A 22,649-nucleotide genomic window follows, 5' to 3' on the forward strand; every position below is an offset into this window, starting at 1 on the left:
GGTATATTCTCTTCTATTTCTCCTTCCATCTCTCCCTTTTTGTATAATCTCGATCAATAGTTGTGTTGCAAAATTTTGGATGTGGGATATCATAATATTAATCCAAACACGGGATCAGACATACAATTGTGGGAATGGTAACCCCCCCCCCTCCCTCCTCCGGAGCCTTTGAATATGACTAGGGAAGAAGGTGACTATTATATTAGTGCAGGATGGGTAATCATTGATCATGAGTGGGTAAGATGCCCCCGGGCCGGTGAGAAGACAGCCACACCCCTTCGTATTGCAGAACAAAGGGGAAAAGAATTAAAATTAAAAAAAAAAAATGTTAAAAACGTCCAAAGATTTTGTTCCTTTTAGGGAGCTTTATGGGGCTGCCATTGAAGAAAAAAATGAAGAAATTACCTTTTAGGAAAGACATCCGATGATGATGATGGAAAACACATCGGGGTAATATTATTGTACGCATGAGTTGGCAGGGGTGGATCCAGCCGGCGGCAAGGGAGGGGGCCAAATAGGGGGCCCAATTCGTGAGAAAATATTTAGTGGCGAATTAGCCAGCCGGCAAATAAACGGGGGGGGGGGGGGGGGGGGGAGGGGAGGGGGGCACTTTTTTTTGCTCGACGGGGAGGGGTGGGAGGGGGGTAGTGAGCACTTTTTTCAATCAACACCCACCCAACCACCCCACCCCCCTCACGCCAGGGAGGAGGGGGGCGTCTTCTTTTTATTTAAAAAAATGTTAAATTTTCCTGTTTTGGTGCTAGGGGAGGGGGCCCGCCCCTAGATCCGCCACCATAGTCTGCCTAGCTTTCACCTCCCCCTCCCCCCCCCCCCCCCCCTCTCTCTCTCTCTCTCTCTCTCTCTCTAGCTCTTAATCTTGGGGAGGAAAAAGGGGAATGAAATAAAAACAGAAATATACAAAAGGAGGAAATTCACTGTCTTGTATTTGGCAAGAGATGGCGCTAATCCAAAATGCAAAATGGAAAAGCCTGCATCGCATGCATGCGCTGCTCATATCAGCTGTACTACGATCAGGAAAAGCACGTACAGTATATGCACCATACAACAACACACAATAGTCAATACTTAAGAAAAAAGAAGTGATTTGACTTCCGATCGAGGAAATAGACCCGTTCCCGTGTACTGTACATCTGGTGGATCTACTGCTGTAAAAGTTGAAACTCCACCTCTTGTGAAAGCTAGCAACGATCATCATGGATTTTCCCTTCTTTGCCAAAAACAAAGTAAGAGTTAAGACTAAGAATGTGTGAATGATATGCTCTGTCTGTTGACTGTTGTTGAGGAAATAACCCTTTTTAATACGGATCAAACTCTAAGTCTAACAGTTAGACAATATCATGATTCTTGCTTTCTTTCAATGAAATTGTTGTGAATGTTGTTCAACTTTAATGTCTGTGTGAGTGTTGATTGTCCATTACTAACCACATAACTGGCAACAACAATATCAATATGATTTGTATAGCTGTCATGTTTATGAAAATTCAGAATTTTTCAAATCAAACTTTTTGTTTTTACGACTGGTTGGAATTGGGATTCAAGAAATGTTTATGCTGGGATAGTCTATCATGTCTATGGGGAAAAGACTAGACCTATACAAAAATTAGTATCAATCAACAATCATCAACATATAGCAAATATAGAATTAGCCTAGAAAAGGAAGAGGAGGTGAGTACGCGAGTTGGCTCAAACAGTAAAAGCGTCTGCCTGTCGAACCAAAGACCGTTGGTTCGATTCAAATCCAACCCTGGCGGATGACTGAAGCCTGCGTTGTGTCACTTGTGTGTTAACAATAACATGGTTAACATGCCGGTGCCCCTGTTTCATAAACGCATGCTACAGTATATTAAAGCCCCACTGTTCTACTTGTATGTAGCTACTTGTACTTGCTCCCTCTAACTTCTCCAATCGGTGCCTGTTGGTCCCCCATGATCCTCTATTTCTTATGTTAGTTGAGAGCTGAGTTAATGAGAAAGCCACCTGTCAGTGACCTCGCTGTGTGGTCTAATCCCTTATGGCCCAGTAGGGTTGACGGTCTTTAAAGGGAGTCACTCGTCATCAGTTTCCATGTGTAGAAGGCCATAATTCGCTGACACCAGACTTGGTGGATAATAAAAATCATTACCGTGTGTATAGGTATTAGGTCTGCACACAGCAAACCCCAATCAAGAAATACCCCCTCATCTATCGAGAATCTTTGGGTGTCGGAAAAGTGAGATAATGACTTTACCATATGGGGGAATAGGTGGAAAACGCAGTACGTTACATAAGGCCTGGTGGTCATAAAACTGAAGGCCAATTCTGGTGATTGACAGCACCTCTTATTGGGTGAACACCCGAACGGTGTTGAATTCCCCATGAGAGCTAACTACTGATACTCTTTTCACACTGGTTTTGCTTAACCCCATACTTTGCTTAGCCCCGTACTATCCTTAACCCCGGACTATTTTTTTGGCTTTTCACACTCGCTGTTTTTAGTCCCATACTAGCGCCTATTCCGGAATAAGAAAATTCCCGCTGTTCTCACTGCATTTCGTTAACCCCGGATATCGTGTATGTTATGATTGGACATACTTCGCATCTGGCCAGCTGCGATACGCTCCATTGCGTAGTACCGGACTATTTTTCGTTTCTGTTCTCATTCATTTGCTTAGCACCGCAATTGCGGGGTTAGCAGAAGTTAGCACCACAATTGCGGAGTTAGCCCTGCTATTTTGCAGGGTTAGTTAACCCCGTACTATAGGTGGGGTTAGCCAACTTTAGCCCACTTTGGTAAAAACCAGTCTGAACAGAAAGTGGAATAGGCTTAACCCCGTACTATAGGTGGGGCTAAGACCCCCCCTTAACCCCACCTTAACCCCACCTATAGTACGGGGTTAAGCAAAATATTGCCAGTGTGAAAACAGTATGAGTGTCTTTAAGTGGAAAACACTCCGTCCCTAGGATAGGATGTTGAATAGAAGCCCTGTGTAGAGGACAGTCACCACCTTTGCAAGTTAAGAACCCCTGGCACTATCCGCATAAGAGTAAGGGAAAACCTAGCCCGTTGTCATGGTTGTAGTGGACTATAGACAGTGGACCACCTGCACACCCAGCCTCCAATCCAAGGAGGAAGAATAGAGATGGGATTCCTAGAAACTTTAAGTGTAAGTTAGTCTTCTTCTGTTATAGAATGACAATAATAAAGTGCTGATACTCATTTGCACATAGTTTTGTCTGCAACTTCATCAGCGCCAGCAACGAGTTGCGAAGCCAAAAGCTCTGTAATTATTAAGTCAGTGATGACATTTCTTGGCCAACTTGACATCATTTGAATCAAATAATCGGGCAGCAAAGATCAGAGCGGATTGTGTAATAGTGTGTAAGAACTTCTTCTTCTTCTGTAAGATAATCTGCCTCCTTCAATACTGAAGATTCTTGCAGATGCTGTATACTTGGCCTGATTGGGGTGGGCAGGTGGACCATAGTTACACAGGGGTTTCCCCCTACTGTGTTTTCCACTTAACATAGCCTGCAACTATGAAACAAGGGGAGGGGCACGTTAACACACAACGCAGGCTTCAGTCATCCGCCTGGGTGGGATTCGAATCCGAGATCTTTGGTTCGACAGGCAGGTGCTTTACCGACTGAGCCAACTCACCTCCTAACGTTTCCGTGTCTTGACATGAGCTAACAAGTCTGTCGACACGTACTGAAGAAGAAGAAGGTTGTCTGATATAAACATCTTTGGATATATCATTTTGACAACATTTTTGGCAGGTCCCCTATTCCTCATTTTTACTAATTTAGCTGAAGAAGAAGAAGAAGAAGAAGAAGGCGGAGGAGGAGGAGGAGGAGGAGGAGGAGGAGGAGGAGGAGGAGGAGGAGGAGGAGGAGGAGGAGGAGAAGGAGGAGGAGGAGAAGGAGAAGGAGAAGGAGAAGGAGAAGAAGAAGAAGAAGGCGGAGGAGGAGGAGGAGGAGAAGGAGAAGGAGAAGGAGAAGGAGAAGGAGAAGGAGAAGAAGATTTAAATAATACTAATAAAAACGGTGCTTATAAAGCGCTTACCACCGAAGTCTCTAAGTACCCCAGGCTCTGAGATTCCAACTAAATTACTGGTGTACCTGTACACACTTGCTTTTGCCTCATTAGAATTCCACTTTTAACACAAATAATAATAATACACAATATATCTTGCTTTATTTCTAACTTATACATCTGTTACTCTTTTTTGTCTGTTTTCATTCATATGAACTTATTACAAGGGTTGGATTGCCACACAATCCCTCTTTAGTCTAAAGGATTTTGGGTACATTTTATATTATTATTTACAAATTGTACTATAGTTTTGCTTTGCAATTCCATATTTTTCCATTTGGTAAGACTCTATCATATTTCCAAAAATGGTGATGATTAAATTGATTATAGTATAGAAAGTAATGAGAATTGAAATCAACACTTTTATCTACATGTATAGGGTGGAGTTTTCCTTTCTGCTGAACTGTGTACATGTGTATTTCCTGTTGGTCGTTTCTATCATGTCCGGCTAAGGGCCTGATACATTTTATATTGTCTTTTTTGTCACTCTCTCTTTCCTAGAATATAGAATTTCCTTTCCAAAAGGATTTTCCTCTGAGTAAAATGAAACTCAAACACTACATCACACACGAAACCTCATATGAACTTTCATTTTCATGTACATGTACTTCTCAAGTTCCACCATGGTGACAAAAAGCTAATGATGACATCTTATTGGCTAAGAAATGTTTATCACACAAAAAATAAGGTGATTGGTTGAAATGATGTCTGGAAACTACCAATGACAAAGAATGCTCAACATCTGATAAACATGAAAATTTGGAACTAAAAGAAATGTTACAATTTTTTAAAACATGCCAGAAGTAAAAATCCATGTCTCCTAGATCATTATCAACCATGACAATGTTTTTTTAAATTTAGTTTACATTGTAACTCAAATAGCATAATCAAATATGTAATGTTGTTAAAAAAGTGAAACTAGTTATTAAAGTGGTAATAATAATAAAACTATATAAACAAATAATTAGTTTTATATTGTATAGCACTCATGTTTTTTCTCTTTAGTGCCTTTAATATTGATTGAGGCGGTTAGCCAAGGAAGGATCTATAGTCTTGTCCATTTCCTCTTCGCATTTCCTGACCAGTACTACATGTACATGTACGTCTATAGATACGGATCATATATATGGTTTGTTTGTATGGTGTTCTGCTCGCCAAGACACAAGTGTTTTTGATCCATGTGGTTGGCACTGGGCAAGCCTCTTACTCCTAGTCTGCACTATGGGTGGTATTCTCAAAAGCTGACTAACTTTAGTCCATGGTTTTATAATCCACCGACTAAGTATGGAATGCCAAGTGTCCATATGAATATATTTTTGAATAAGTTAATGCCCCTAAATTACCATGATAACATAATTTACTGATTATGTTATTACACTTATTTTAATTAAGTGACAGATTAAATTATTCAAAAATATATTCATATAGACACTTGGCATTCCATACTTTAAAAAAGACTAAATGTACATTAGGCTCTAGACTGTACATTATAGGCTTGGGCGGTTCCCTTGTTGATGAGAACCGACTCCGGTTCCCACTCTCGGCCTCGGTTCCAAGTGGAATCGACTCCCGCTGGCTGCCATATACTGTACATGTAATTGAAGCCACAATGCTGTAAAGGCTACACACACACACACACACCAGGGAGGTGTTTACACACTGTATGTTATGTACTGTGCATGTCGGCTCCACTCAGCAGTGGCACCGATAGCAACAGATGATTTTCTGAGATATTTTTTTGGAAAACTTTACTTTTAAAAATGAGTATCAAAAGTATGAATGTATGTGTGACTTGTGTGTGTAAATTGATGTTTTGTTTATATCTGTTTCGTCTCATGATATCTCTACAATTACATGCAAACAATATATAAAGAAGATCAAAGTGCAGACCTTCATAAACAGTTATGAAATGATTTATTTTACTACTTTCGATCAAATCGAGAAAAAAACATGACCACTGCTAATAAAGTAATTAATTATTTAATAACTCATGGCAACTTGGCAACAATGTAAACAAACAAAAACATGTTAGGTCTAATTTAAATTCTAAACTTCAACATAGAATGATGGAATAATCAACTCGTACTTACACTGCTAAAATGTAAGAAATGCAGAACAATTATTTCCAATATTACGGTAAACAATCCATTATGTAAAACTAAAGATTCTGATTCCCTGCCTAAAATAAATGGAATGTATCCGAAACATGCCTGGTCCGCTGGCTCTCCTCCCAGGGACCAACCTTTATCTGAGAGCTAAGTGTAAATAACTCATGCTCACATGGCCGCTCGCCCGCCCAATGCCACCCAAAAACTTTAATGACCCCAGCCCCAGCTCGTGGCACTCCATTCCCATGGTTACTACTAACCACGTGCTTTCTAAACAACAGATAACAGCGCTAGATCTTGGTTTCAGAATAACTAGTCTGCATTTTCAGCCACTATTAGAGATTGCGCTAATGCCACAGCGAGAGGGGACACTTGACTTGCCTGACTTATTCATATTTGTTTAAATATCCCCCAAAAGAACACAAGACAGAGAGATGTAGATCTGCAAAACTTATTCTTGAGACAAAAATAATAACAGAAGGGGATGCTAGAGGGAGAGAGAAAGGGAGAAGGGGAGATGTTGACCTGCCACATTTATTCTTGTAAGGAAAACAAAATAACTGAAGGAAACAAGATATAGGGGTGGGGGAATGTACATGTAAATTGTAGACCTGTCAAACTTATTTTTAAGAAGAATAAAACTTGATGAGGAGAATTCAAGGGAGAGAAAGGAGGAGGAAATTGTGAGTTGTGTGATTTAGTTTATTTGAGGAAGAAAACTAAACGTTTGATGTCTAGGGGAAGGGGAGACTAGGGATAGAGAGAGAGTGAGAGAGAGCAAACACAAAGTCACATAAATCAGTTTGCGCACGAGAGAAAACATGAATCAACTCCTTGATCACACGCTCCAAGAGGAGAGAAAATGGGGCCATTGTTCCAAGACTCTTGCGCAATTCACCAAAGGTCAAACGTTCAGCTGGGGGGGGGGGGGGCAGTTACAGACAACATGCAGCAGTGCTATACACATATAGCACACACATCTCACTCTGATGCACAGTACTAACAAGCCCTGGTACTACGAAGGAGGTACACACACAAATGTGTGTATCAAAACAGCATGCTGCTAGTGCGCCCATCGCTCCCATGCATTCTGCTTTGACAGAGCTGATTTTGTTCATTCTCTGTGCTGTGGAATCGACACCAGTTCGTTCGGGCAATGTTCCTTCGTTCACTTTTGCAAAGTATCTCTTTGAATTTTGGTGCTGTGGAGTCGACTCCAGCGCCAAAGACTCGGTTCTTATCTTGGAACCGAGTCTCCTTTTCTCGGAACCGACGTGCTCGAGTAATCGACTCTCTAGAGATTGGAGTCGACTCCTCGGTTCTGGATTTCAGAATCGGTTAGAGTCGGGTACTCGGCTCTCGCTCCCAAGCCTAGTACATTAGCCACTCACACTAGTTACAGTTAGACAGACAGAGACTGACATGTTTAGGCTCTGCTCAAGGCTTTATGAACTAGGGTATAGTTTCAAGTTCTGTGCATGCTAGAGATATTAGCTTGAAGCTCTTAATTAAGACTATCAGCTTGATACAGTAATCAGATAGCACACGTACTGAAATCTGAGATGCGGCCGGTGAAGTATCCTATCGTTTCGACTAACGACCAAATGCATACAGACTGTAAACAGTTCAATATGGAAATCCTTCCTCGACATATTCCTGTACGTTTTAAGTCATAGAATTCTGGATCAAAACTTCAAAAGGCATCAAAAGTTAAAACAAAACTATTTTTACATTCGCAGATTAACCATTGATTGATTTGTTAGTGAGATCTAAGGGCTTAAATGTCCGAGGAGACATCAGATCTCTGCCATGTTGAAAATGCTGGTACATGCATGCACATTAAAATATGTAGTGTCCACATACATGTAGACTCCAGGCCCTGGTTTCCCAGAAACATGTGTTACTGATAATTAGTCTATAACACACCTTTCAGTGGGATGTTCAAGAAGTTAGAGTTATGACAGTTTCGAGTAACAACCCCTATTTTCCAGACCAAACTAGAGAATCGTCTACAAGTTTGCTCATTACAACAAAGTACACTTTCTTTTTACATTTTGTCTGTATTATGTACACCTGTACAATGTGTATGCACACATCAATTTATTACACCAAGGATAATAGCGATATACATTTATGTGTATCCGTGTTTACTCTCAGTCATTTACTATTGTTATGCTGGCTCATGACTAATGTACTGATTGATGTACCTGTACATGTACATGTACATGTATATAGTACATGTACATTACTACAGCCCTTCGTCTACATTGGCATCTGAAATAACCACATTTATGCACAGTATTATGTACAGTTTTGTTTTTAGTGCATATTATATGCGACTTGTAGGCTCTCACAAGTCCTTTATTGCGCACACGCCACGCAGTTGCCACAATGCCAGTCACACGTAAAAGAAAATCTGACTTTTTGAACAAGCATCTGAAGAAGCTTAAACAGTGTCCTATAAAATGTATCAAGGTATATTCAACATTTCTAATGTACTGTACAACAATGACACATACTGTACATGTAAGGCCAAATTTAAAAAAAAAAACATGTTTAGCGTCCTGTTTTTTTGAAAAATAGGAAGGAGGAGGCCCTTTTTTTTCCTTCAAAATGGCCGCTCAAAATGGCCGCTCGGTACGTTTTCCCTGACAAGTCAGGCAATTTTTCAAGATGGCCGCCAAGATTTTTTTTTTTTTTTTAGCAGTGTTTTTCATGTTTTTTTTCTTCAAAAAAAATTTGTCAAAAAAAAAGAAAAAAAGAAAAAGAGATTAAAAAATTTCAAAAAAAAAAAAAAAAAAATAGGAGGCGGCCCCCAAAAAGGAAGCTAAACATGTATATTTTTTACAAGTATGGCAAATATGCAACTTGGAGAATCATCATTTGGAAGTTCACCTTGCAATTTGTATTATACACTATAAATGTACTGTGTGTATGTTTCCATGTTTGTACAGCTGCGAAAGAGGAAGAAGATATGCTTCAAAAACAAAAGTGATCATGTTATGTGAAATGTTATCTGCAATTTCCCTCTTTTGGGGGGGGAGGGGCATGGTTGTACTTGTACATGAAATTTGATAGGTCTTCCGTCATGATCTCCATAACAAAGATCTCTTTGTCAATCGCTATCCCCCTATTCCTCATGATGCAGTGATGTTTTTCTAATCACCCAATCACTTGTATACAAAACACTTTACCAGTCCGTGTCTAGACTGGCACGACAGGAGTTCTTGACAAGTTTATCATCAACATGGGCAATTGGGCTACATTGTAGAGTTGTGTATTTTGCCAGAATGTGTAGTCTTACAAAACAGGAGATGTGACAAAAACCCAAGTTCACCATCAACATACAATTCAAAGGAAAACCCAACCTGAAATTGTTATGAAGGTAATTTTAGACCCCCAAATGTGTGACATTTAGCCAATACGATCATACCAATTTAGCTCTACTTAAAAATAAATACCGGTAAATAGAATAACCGTTAATTAATTAATTAATTAATAATAAGAATACAGGTACATGGGCCAGCTGGTTGTGCGTAAATTATAACCGGTTGTGCGTATTATAACCAACACAAAAAAGCCAACAAAAGCTAACATCGGCATTGGCTGGAATAAAACGTATAAGGCGCTATTTCGTTTTTTCAGTGGCTGGATTAAGATATCCAATATTTGTGGTGGCACACAAATATTAGAAATGGCTATATTTATAGATATTTCAGCCATCTCTGAACCGATTTTTGATCTAACAAAGATGAATTTGTCATTTAAAATAATTGTATGTTCTTTCAAATTTGACACTCAGTTTTTTCATCATCTCACAAAGAAATTATTTTGTGTAGCACGTACCCTCTAGAACAGAGCTATCCCTTTCAATGACCCCAAACATGGCTGGTGTGAAACTCTGTACATACATAGTACAACCATGTTTTTGTAAAGATCTGAGAATGGACTGACACAATAATCATCACTTTGGAAAGTAGCCAAGAGGAGACTCTTTTTCCTTCATGATACTGTATTTGTGTTGGTGATAAAGGAAGGAAATCAGAATTATGATCCAGGAAACTCCTGGAGTAAATATACCCAATGTATACATACATGTACATGTATGTACATGCATTAAAGGTAAAGACCAGTATTGGAAACGCCCCAATTTCAAAAAATGAAATGGAAGCTCTTATTACCAGTCATGTGAAAGAATATGTTTTGAATAATACATGATGATAACAATTTTGCCGGGAAACAGCCTACTAATTGATAGATTTGGTAAATTAGTTTATCTATTGGCATGTGAGAGATAAAAACGCACGTGTCACGCACGTGTGAGTAGTCCCATATACATGTATATCTTTCTGTGTACAGTGCTTAAAACTTCATGAAGACTGGGCCAAATTTCTTATCATTTTGATGATTCCAGAACCTTGCAGTACATCTATGCTAGATGATCAACCTTTTCTGATCGATTTCACAACGTTTCTTTCACAATGCAATCGCATGACCATAACTGGTCTTTATCTTTAATACATGTTATGGTACACATTGTAGATGCACAGATAATATAATTGCTGATATGTTTCTCTATGAAAGTTTGTTCAAATCAATTCAATTCAGCTCACTTCAATAATGGTTTTATTTGACAATGCTTTGCGGCAAATGGCTGAATTGCACATGTACACAACAATTTCTCAATATCATTTGACATTGCATTGTACATGTACCATTACAAATTGCATTCAAAATCAAATGACAAAGTACATGTACATTATATTAACTTCTTGAGAAATAAATCGGGAAAAAAATTATTATTTTGTTTATTATGTGAAAGAAAATATTATCGGTATAATTATAATTTTCATCTTGTATTTTTCTAGACTTTTCGTCCGAAGAAGAAATTTGAGTCCGGCACGATGCGATTCAACCTGCACAAGAAGGCACAAGCATCGCTAAACTCTGGCCTTGATCTTAAAGTCGTGGTCAAGCTACCCGCAGAAGAAGACTTCAATGATTGGCTTGCAGTGCATGGTAAGATATAACAGACACGTTGGCCCAAATTCACAAAGGAGGTTTGTCGATAAACCGAGGTTTAAGTACATGTACATCATATGATGCATTTTGACACGTTTTTTTCCAACCTGGTTTGTAAAAACGCATCAAAACGCATCATATGATGCACAAAAACCAAGGTTTGTTGACAAACCTCCTTTGTGAATTTGAGTCAAAGAGGAGGGGAAGGGGGAAGGGAGATAGGAGATAGGAGAGAATTGAGTGTTGGTGAGATGAAGAGTCCAAGACCTTACTAAGACCTCGGTCACAAATGCCATTACAAATTGCTACGAACGCCGTATGAACGATTTTCAGACAATGGAAATTCGGAAGACAATGGAAAAACGGAGATTCGTACAAAATTATCGTTCGTACGAACATTTGTGACCGCAGCATTAACTCCGGTCTTGATCTTGAAGTAGTGGTCAAGCTTATTAATTACACAATGACATATTAATAACCTGTGTAGAGGTGCCATGGTCGAGTGGTTAAGTAGCCAGACTGTTGATCACAAGGTCCGCGGTTCGAGACCTGCCGCGGCACTAACGTTGTTTGGCAACCCAGGTGATGTAAATGGGTACATGTACCTGGCAGGAATTAATTCGTTGAAATGTTAGAGCGCCGTAATGGTAGCACAGCTAAAGCCGGGGTAATAATCTCCAAGTTCGGAAGTGCTCAGTGATTGTAATAAGCGCTATATAAAAACTGAGTACCGGTATTATTATTAATATTATTATCATTTTTCCCCCTTTTTCTTCATTTTTCCCATTGATTCTAGTGGTGGACTTTTTCAACAGAATTAACCTCATTTACGGGACAGTTTGCGAGTACTGCAGTGCGGATACATGTCCTATTATGAGTGGGGGTCCCAGGTAAGACTATAAATGTGTTCAGATAATTGTAGGACTGGTGTTTAGACTGACGTTTTATTCTTGAGCTTACATGTAAGTGTAGGAGTTCTGCAATTCGGAAGCACGTCTAGTATAAAATGTTTTGCCAAATCAAGGGTATGGCTTTGTTCAAACAAGTACAGAGAATTAGCGATTAGATTCATGTTTCTTCTTCCGAGTTCTGCATTTTAGAAACTTGTCCGGCAGTAAGTGTACGGCCCTTACTGTACTGGGCTATTTTGAGCACCCTCTGACAGAGCACCCTCTGACCCCCCCCCCCCCCCCCCCCCCCATGATCTCGGCCGTCGAATGTCTGATGAACACGAAAATTTGCATATTTGTAGATATTTACGTAAGGAACAAGATGGTATAATTAGTTTTTTCCTAATATGCAAATTTTTGTCGTTATAGCCTAATTAATTATGCAAAATGCTAATTTTATGCATTTTACAGAAAATGCTACATATTTGTCCGTAGACTTGTGAAGAATCTTGAAAATGTATTGAATTAATGTTTCCTTCATCTCAAATTCATGAGGTTTCATTATTTTTATGATATTTGAAAATGCATAGGTTAATTTGCATAAATTATGAATATGCAAATTACGCATTCATGAATATCAAATCAGGAACTATATTTAGGGAACTAGAATCATTACAAAAATTGTCAGACTCCACTTTTTGAATGTTGAAACTCATTATTCATATGAAACTTCTTTTCTAACACAAAATAGTTATTTGATGTAATTAATAATGATAATTTATGCAAATTTGATGCGATTTTCTACTATTTATTTTCTTATGTATTTTATTGTTTTTTATTTCTTATTATATCTATTGTTTTATTTCTAATGTATTCTTTTGTTCTGGAATACATCAAGTTACTCTGAGAAACATATAAAAGCAATTTTATATCAATTCATATCTTCACATTTCTGCTTGTACATGAATATATGCAATTATAGCGCTTTTTTTATTGACATGCGCATACTAATTGTTATGTAACACCTTACAAGTATATCCGATTTTGACGAAAATGGTATCAAAATGTGCGCAAGACTTGAGGGAAAAAAGTCATGAAACGACAATTTAAAATTCCAAGCGGTTGCGGCGCGATCTCCGAAAATGTCGAGGGGGGGGCCTCCCAGGCCCCCCCCCCCCCAGTACAGTAAGGGTTAAAGTGATGGATACGTTCAAATGAGTAGAGAATTAGCGTTTCACTTCATGTTACAGCTTTAGCTATGAATTTTAACATCATTTAACGTTTCAATTAACCTTTCATTGGTAGGTATGAATACATGTGGATGGATGGGGAGAAGTACAAGAAACCGACTGCTCTACCAGCCACAGATTACATCAACAAGCTTATGGACTGGGTAGAACAACTCATCAACAATGAGAACATCTTCCCTATCAACACAGGTATGAACTATTGAAAGAGATGGTTGTTAGTAGAGCTAGAGGTGGCGTGGTCTAGTGGATATGACACCGGACTGTGGGTCACATAGTTCAGGGTTCAAGTCTCGCGTGGCTCTAATGTCCTTTGTCAAGACATTGATCTACTTTTGTCACTCTCCACCCAGGTGAAGTAAATGGGTACCCAGTAGGAAGAAATTTCTTGAATGCTTTAGCGCTTTATTATGGTAGCTCAGTTACAGCCAAGGTTATAATATGATACCTTGTATTCAGTGCAGTATATTCATATAGGAGCTGTGCTATATAAATTGACCTATTATTATTATGATTATTAATACCATTAACTCTTTTCCTACTAGAATCATAGATTATTTATAACTAGATTATATGAATACATGTTTTTGTTTACATTCTACAGATGTGAGTTTCCCTAAATCGTTTGTCTCCACATGCAAGAAGATACTAACAAGATTACACAGAGTTTTCATCCATGTCTACATCCATCACTTTGATAAACTTGTCGAGATCGGAGCGGTGAGTGCACAAGAAGTAGTAGTAGAAATTATGTACCTCACTTAAGAAATCTAGCCATTTGATTGGTCGAAATTGGAGTCGTAATTTTAGCCATTCCTGTAAAGAAACGTAAAATGGCAATACCGGTGAATAGTCCAAGAGTGAGATCCCTCAAAATTCCGGTTACCATGTAAATAGTAAAATTTTGGTGCGATACCCATCGGTTTTCATGTTAAAATGTTCTTTGTGCGAGCGGGGACACCATACAGCGCTTTTTGTCTGCAATTCCCAAAATGATTAAAAGTTTCAGTCATTTTTCAAGCAAAAATTACAGACAGTGTCTAAAATTTTCTGTGATGTTTTAACCAATCTTTACTCAATAAAAGGATAAGGTAAGAATTCTTTATAGATTTTTGTTTCAATTCGGCATATAAAAGATATTGACTGCTTCAGTATTCGAGGTCTGGCTGCTTTATATGCTCTTGGGAACTAGTAGATCCTGCCATGACCCCTCGGCGCGCCGCCCACCCAGGTATGCCTCAGGGTCATGGCAGGAGGTGCGCGCGTTCCCTTAAGCATATAATACAGCCAGGCCTCTCAAAGCAGTCAATATCTCTATACTATTTCATGATTATGAGTGAGATAGTTAACTATTTCTCGAGGTGAAAAATGCATGAAGATGCTGACCAGATTTGATATAGTTTTCATTCATGTCTACATCAATCACTTTGATTGACTTGTTGAGATTGTTTAAATAAAATAAATAGTATAAAACGATTTCATAGATGTGAGTGACATTAAGATAGTAAAACTATTTCATGAGGTGAAAGATGTAAGAAGATACCGACAGTGCATATGAAAAAACGACATGACCATATTTAAAAATCAGATTACTTGAAAGTCCTCTCCGTTTTCTTGAAAGTCCTCTCCGTTTTCTTTTCTTATGTTTACAGGAAGCACACATAAACACATGCTACAAACACTTCTACTTCTTCGTACACGAGTTCAACCTTGTGGATTCAAAGGAGCTAGAACCGTTGGTAAGTTAGAACTACACACATCTGAGCCCCATTCCACTAAACTTGTCATCAGTGATAAATGACAGTTTTTGTTATAAGCTAGTGAAATCCTTGCTTCTGATTGGTTATCAGCAGATTTGTCACTGATTTTTGTAATTTGTCATTGAAAAAAGGCTTTGTTAAACGGGTCCCTGTAATGAGGGTGATTTTTTGCTATTTTATCTAAAACTATTAAATACGGCATATGAAATTGTGTTGAGGATCCTTTGTAAAAGAGAAATCCAACCTTGATAACAAACTACCCTATAGATAAAAGCATACAAATCAGAGAAGTAGACTGGTGGAAGTTTGAATGAAATCAGACAAAAACATGTTGTAATCAGTATAGGTACATGCTCTGCAAATTGACTGAATCAGTACAACTTTCCCATTTGTTCCAATACACAAAATGACTAAAATTTCAATATAAAAAATATGTATGACTCAGGAACAAGGTAGTTGCTATGTACAAATTTGGTTGCTCCAGATTTCATGACATTTATCACATCTTTTTTCTGAGTATGCTGCCCATTTATGGGATTAATTCTCTATGAATCAATAAGTGACATTTTGGTACTGGCATAGTAAAGTCAAACCCGCTTAACAACCACCTGTCTTCAAAGACCACATTTTTGTTTCCCTTGAATATGGTTTCTCATTTAAACATGTACTAAAGGAGTGTCCTTTTTGACAGACATGGCGCATTATAAATGTTCACTATTATTATTATTATCTCATTTTTTATTTCCATCTGCTTATGTTTTCTGTTACAGAGAGATATGATCCACAAAATCTGCATATGAGCGCCCTTATGACCCATGACCCTTCCTCCTGATCCAGCAACTAGGAATAGCAACAACAGCTCATTGAGATAGCATCTGACCTTTGAACTTTGACCTCTCATGTCACTATTGTCTATATGTGATGGTTCCCTTCTGGATGTACATTTGAGTGCCCTCTCATCAAATAACCCTTCTTCCTAGAACCAACAACAAGAAATAACAGCCATAGCTATCCATGATCGCATCTCACCTTTGAACTTCGAACTTTGACCTCACATGTCACTATATGTGAGGGCTCCTGTTTGCATGTACATTTGAGTGCCCTGTCATCAAATAACCCTTCTTCCTAGAACCAACAACAAGAAATAACAGCCATAGCTATCCATGATCGCATCTCACCTTTGAACTTCGAACTTTGACCTCACATGTCACTATATGTGAGGGCTCCTGTTTGGATGTACATTTGAATGTCCTCTCATCAACAACCCTTCTTCCTAGAAACCATAGCTCTCCATGATCCCACCTTTGAACTTTGACTTGACATCTGCTAAGATGAACACGACCTCTGAACTTTGACCCTTTATGTCACTGTTTAGAAAGTCTCCCGTGAAATGTGCATGTGAGTGTTCCTGCAACTTTTTCAACAGTAATGGAAAGGTGAAATCTAATCCAGAAAGCCACTGCAAAACCATAAATTCTTGGGACATGAAACTGCCCATTTTCACAGAAGAATCTTTCTAGAATGGCATAAATCTAGTGTTGTATCAATTTTTGCAATGATATTTCGGCATGATACTTTTCTGCTTATAATCTGAACCACTGGCAAAATATCGCAAAGAACGTCATGCACTCAGGAGTTTCTGTTTTTTTCGTAACCTAGATATTGTCCCTATTTGTGTAAAGGGTCTTCAACACGATCTAGAAATAGCTTCTGCGAATGTCTAATTTGCTATTTCCTTTTGCAGAACTATCTTAAATTATGAAAAAATATCATCACAGTTTTTTAGTTCCTTTTCAAACTATAGCTCTATTTTTCATGCTTTTGATACATGTAGTTAAGATTCAGTATGTGAAAATAAATACTCATGATATGCTATACAGACCATGCCTTGGTATTTATTGATGTAGCCGAAATTTTAGTTAAGGTTTTGAGACATTCACATTCAGCCATTATTTATCGCTTTTCATCATGAAGTTCTTCAGGCCATAACCTTTAACATTGTATAGGTCAAAGGTCAATGTATACTCAAAAGGTTATGCATAATCACAAACACCCTGTGGCTGTGATATCCTTGTAAACAAAAGTTTTTCTTATTGTAATGTAAGTCCATTATATCAAGACTAATGTTATTGCAATTATGGCAGTCATCTGTAAAGTTTGAGAATTACTGAAGTAATACTCCATGATATGAAAATATCACCCCTATGTATTGTTCTGTAAAGACAGAATATCACAGACTTGTCTGTTCAGAGCGAGAAGGGCATTAACTCTGTATTAAAGTATATGAGTTAATGGCCTTCTGGCTTCAAACAGAATGATTTGTACTAAACAGGAAAGAGTAAAAACTTCAGGAAAGGAAACATGTTTGAAGTCCAGTTTGAATGTCTACCTTTCATCGACAGATTGTGACTTGACTTGTTGTTTGGTGTAAATCTGTTCTAAACAAGTCGACTTTCTGTGAACACATCTACTGTCAAATTTCAAAGGTGCATCCAGATACAGTGGAACTTTGTTGTAACCTTGTTATATCAGGAATCTTATATCAGGTTATAAAACATAAGAATATAAAGAGCTGGGGCCAGCAAAATCATCTTGTTATATCAGTGCTCTTTATAACGAGGTTCCACTGTATCTTTTAAGATTCTAAATCCAGGTGTTCATCATGCGTTTAGAGGCAACGACCTTGTATTGTTTTTCCTAAAGTGTAAGGTGTATTTAAGGAGTTACTTTGGGACAAGAAATACTTATGGTTTCTATCCTTTGGACAGACTGGGTGGTGTTATGATTGGTGTTTGTGTTCGGTGTTAATGTTTGGAGCCATGTTATCTGACACCATGCTCAAAAACATATGTGTGATGTTACACAACACCTACTAAAGTGTATAATTATACACCAAAGCTAATGGTCCAGTGCTGGTGTGATGTGTTGACTCTACACATGAAGTATAGTCTTATCACCTTCAATACCTAACACCTATCATGATACACTGAATCACAGACACCTACATTGATTGGTGTTTGGTGCTTTGATGTAGCATTTATCTGAAGCCATGCTAGAAGCCATGTGAGTGGTGATAATACACAACACCCATTTTATACAAGCCTGAACATAAAGTGTATGATAATACACCAAAGACTTGACACAAACACCAATCATGATATCCCTAATGTACATACAACCCCCATGTAGTCATAACTTGCCATCATATTAGAAAATATATCTTGAGGAGAAGAAACCTTGTAAACCATTTTTTTCCATCACTTATGAACTTATATTTTGTATATTTTGCCTTTCTTTCAATGATCTATTCTCTGTTATGTTTTTTTTATCGATGTTCGATTTTTAATGATTTCTTTTTCTTCACACAATCGTATATTGTTTCTTACCTATTTTTAGACAGAGAATGGTAGATACTTTTTTTGAAAATAATCATTTGAAAGATATTGTTGCAATCTCAGTTGTAAATTGACACCATCTTGATGACTTGTTTTTGCTGTGGCATTGTGATGTCACAGTAAAGGTTTGTGGCAGTATGATGTCACAGTATAGGTTTGTGGCAGTATGATGTCACAGTGCAGGTTTGTTACATTGTGATGTCACAGTATAGGTTTGAGGCATTGTGATGTCACAGTATATGTTTGTGGCATTGTGATGTCACAGTGAAGGTTTGTGGCATTGTGATGTCACAGTGAAGGTTTGTGGCATTGTGATGTCACGGTGAAGGTTTGTGGCATTGTGATGTCACAGTATACGTTTGTGGCATTGTGATGTCACAGTAAAGGTTTGCTGTGGCATTGTGATGTCACAGTGAAGGTTTGTACATGTACTTGTGTGGTGTTAGGGTTCGTATAGAGTGATTACAATCTCCCCACTTTGTTAGATAATTTTTTTTGTAAGGGACTCTGATATTTATTTGTAAAAAACAAACTTCAAGAGGAAAATATTAAAACTGGTATGTAATGAGCATGAAAGTTGAATAGAGGTAGTCTGAAAAAAACCAGACTCGGTTCAATCCATTTTCAGAAAACATGTAATTCCTCTTTAAATCTGGCAATTCTGTGGAATGTGGCATGTCCTTTCCCATTTCTTTCAACCAAAAATGAGAAATCTATCCACTTGCCCTTTTAATAATGTTGCTGATACCAGAAAGAACCGTTTTTTCATTATTGGTCAAGAGATTGATAAAATTTTTTGGATGAACGAAATGGATCAAATCATATGTTTTGGGGGACATATATCATGGACCATTTAAGGATACTTATTTTGCATCATGGAAACCACACAAGGCTTATGTAAAGTGACTTCATTCTATTATGGTATTAGTATGCCTCACTTTAAAAAAAAAAAAAATTGTTTTAATCATTGAAATATTATCAAATGTGTATGAACCGTTTTTGTGGGAGGAGGATTAGACTGTATTGCATCATTTTTGTGTATTTTTCAACTAGAGATAAAAGTATTTTCATAATTCTGATTTTTATGTACAGAAAAAAAATGATAACATTGATCAAGACTAATTTGCAATTCTTAATGTATGGTATAGTCTGTGTTTCAATGTATTGTGATGTATTATATTTGTATGTGGCAAAGTCTTACGCTTTTCCGGAAATGTGCTTGTCAGAAACTTCCTCAAATTTGCCTCTGAAATTTCATCTTTTTCTTCAGTTGTACGTACGTCTATATCGCTATACATGTACATGTACCTGTTTTACTGGTTCATGTATTTGCAAATATCTTCATGTACATTTCCTGCATTTATCAAAGAAAATAATATTTATTTATTCCTTTTGTTCTGGAAATTTCTGGAGACGTTCTACAAATAATTTGAATTATGATGAGATTAATTTGTGTGTAGTTCACATAATTTTGATTCCATAGTATAATAATGCACCCACTGCACGTATTTACATTGCAAAAAAAATTATATGAACAAATAATCTTTTAAATACCCGGTAGTGAATATGATATGAACAGTTTATGTCATGTCAGTCACAGATTTGTTTGTGATTAGTACAATATACTATGAAACCAGAGGTTTTTGTGATGTGAAACTTTGCTATTTGTAACCGACAGCAATAGTCTTGTTTGAAAGTTTTTGCAAATCTGAACAACTGTTGAAATTTGCACACATTTCCTGTGTAAACCAAAATCTGGGACCTGTTTCACAAAGCCTTTTTTTCAATGTCTAATGACAAAAACCAATAACCAATCAGAAGCTAGGACTTAAGTAGCTTGTAACAAAAACTGTCACATGTCACTGATGATCAGTTTTGTGAAACACCCCCTCAGTAGTGCATATGTGCTCCCTGCAAAATTCATGCAAATGTAAGTGGAATTATTTATGGCGCTGTAACGTGTACATGTATTGGTATTGTAAAGGGAAAATGTCATTGAATTGTGTATCCCGTGTGCTCTAGACTCACGTTATTTATGTTATTTTTAATATTCTTTTTCACTTTTCTTTGCACTTTAATCCAAAGCATCTTAGAGTCACCTTTTAATGCTGTTTGTGTGTAATATTTTGATGCAAAATGCAATGAATTTGACATAATATATGACCAGAAAAAAGCTAAAATCACAGACTTTTTTTTAAAACACCGTTTCTGTTGCAGTATAATGTTCATAAAAATTGACGATGCAATGTGGAATCAATTGATAATCTCTATTTTCTTGTACAAATTGGCAGGGGATTTTTGGTTGCATTTTGTAACATATCTTTCATGTTATATACATTTTGATGAAAATTAAATACTGGTAAGCCCTTAAGTTGTAACTTGTAAAGTAGTTGTAATGAAAACCATCTTTTTTTAAAGGCCATATTAAGACATGTTGCACCATAAAAGCTGAATTTAGATCACAAATTGATAAACAAGCATCTTAGCTTGGCTATATAGAAAAGGAGAGAGCAAATTTTTATTAATCTACATTTATTTTCAAATCGTCTACCTTTTTATGTAAAATTTGTTACAGAGTGAACATTAAGCAAAGTAAAAGTGAAAACTAAATTTGTGTGTAAGCTGATATGTAATGATAGAAGGGGGATGGGGGGAGGGGGTGGATACATCTGACCTGTGCTACCCCCACCAGTTTGAAGTACACAAACCCCTAACATTTGGTTACTTTTTAAATTGTCAACTTTGTTATTTACTCAAGGAAATTTTAATATCATCACATTGTGTTTAAATAGGTAGGTATCAAGATCGTCTGCTTCACAACAATTTGAAGAACAAAAATCAGAAGTCAAATTTGACATGCACTTTTAATTTGTTGATGTATGACTTAAGTACCGGTATAGAAATGTAGCAATAAAATTGAAATATACGAGTTGCAAATTGGAAAATGAAAAAAAGTAGATATATGGTTTTACCCCAGACTGGAAATGGTTCATTTTAGTGAAATACTGTAGGTGACATGTATCTTTAAAGATTTTATATTTTGCGTCGATAAAAACCAAGATTATTTGTTGGTTTCTGATGCGTTCTTTGTCACTTTGGTAGCTTAAATTTTACGTACAGAAAGAAATGTGGAGAAAAAAATGTAAATACCACATTGTGTCATCTTGTACTGAACATTTTTTTGAATAACATTGTATTTGCAATTTATACAAGAATATTATTTGTATGTAGTAATCTTTTGTTTTTGTTTGTTGTGTTGTCATGTAGAGAGGGAGAGAGAGAGAGAGAGAGAGAGAGAGAGGGGGGGGGAGGAGGGAAACAAAAGAGGGAGAGAGGAAAACGAGAGGGAGAAAGAGAGTTTTGAGAGGGAAACAAAAGAGGGGGAGGGAAACAAAAGAGGGAGAGAGAGGGAGAAAGGGGGAGAGAGGAAAACGAGGGAGAGGGAGAGAGGGAAATAACAGAGAGAGAGAGAGAGAGAGGGGGGGGGGGCAGACAAACAAGTGCTAAGAATGGGAAGGCAGAGAAAATGGCAAGAGTATCATTTGTAAGAAGTAATCTTTTGTTTTTGTTTGTTGTATTGTCATGTAGAGAGGGAGAGAGAGAGAGAGTTTTGAGAGGGAAACAAAAGAGGGAGAGAGAGAGAGGGGGGAGAGGGAAACAAAAAAGGGAGAGATGAAAACGAGAGAGAGAGAGAGAGAGAGGGAGAGAAGGAGGGGGAAAGGGGGGGGGGGTTGGGACTCATAGAGGGGGAAAGACAAACTATAGTGCTAAGAAGGGAGAGGCAGAGAAAGAAGAGGAAACAGGAGAAAATGATGTAGCATGGTTTTAGCCATGGTGGGGGGGGGGGGGGGGGGAGGGGGCTGATCATAGGGTGTGGATGAAATGAGATAAGCCGATGGGTTGTGCAGAGATTTCAATTCCCCCTCCCCCCCCCCCCCCTATCCTCCTTTTATCTTGTAGCTCCATTTCACTTTTGTTTTTCGCTGCTCGATTGGAATATGGCAAGTGCTCCCCCTCCCCCCCCCCCATACGTTGCGGAGGGGCAGTGGCGTAGACAGGTTCGTACACCTGGGGGGATGACTCAGGGGCAGATCTAGCTTTTTGCTAAGGGGGGGGGGGTTGACCAAAATAATG

At 37.9% G+C, this 22,649-nt stretch overlaps 1 protein-coding gene across 1 annotated transcript; it reads left to right on the plus strand.

Moving 5' to 3' along the window:
• The first annotated feature begins 1,084 nt into the window (after window positions 1–1,084).
• On the plus strand, window positions 1,085–21,730 carry LOC593114 (MOB kinase activator 3B). Its single transcript, XM_030993484.1, has 7 exons — window positions 1,085–1,244; window positions 11,070–11,220; window positions 12,020–12,113; window positions 13,419–13,552; window positions 13,965–14,080; window positions 15,013–15,099; window positions 15,891–21,730. Exons 1-7 carry the CDS (start codon window positions 1,215–1,217, stop codon window positions 15,918–15,920), a joined length of 642 nt encoding a protein of 213 aa, XP_030849344.1. The 5' UTR covers window positions 1,085–1,214; the 3' UTR covers window positions 15,921–21,730.
• The last annotated feature ends 919 nt before the right edge of the window (window positions 21,731–22,649 follow it).

This window comes from Strongylocentrotus purpuratus, unplaced genomic scaffold (genome assembly GCF_000002235.5).
Source record: "Strongylocentrotus purpuratus isolate Spur 01 unplaced genomic scaffold, Spur_5.0 spur5_scaffold_20, whole genome shotgun sequence".
Classification (NCBI taxonomy): Eukaryota; Metazoa; Echinodermata; class Echinoidea; order Camarodonta; family Strongylocentrotidae; genus Strongylocentrotus; species Strongylocentrotus purpuratus.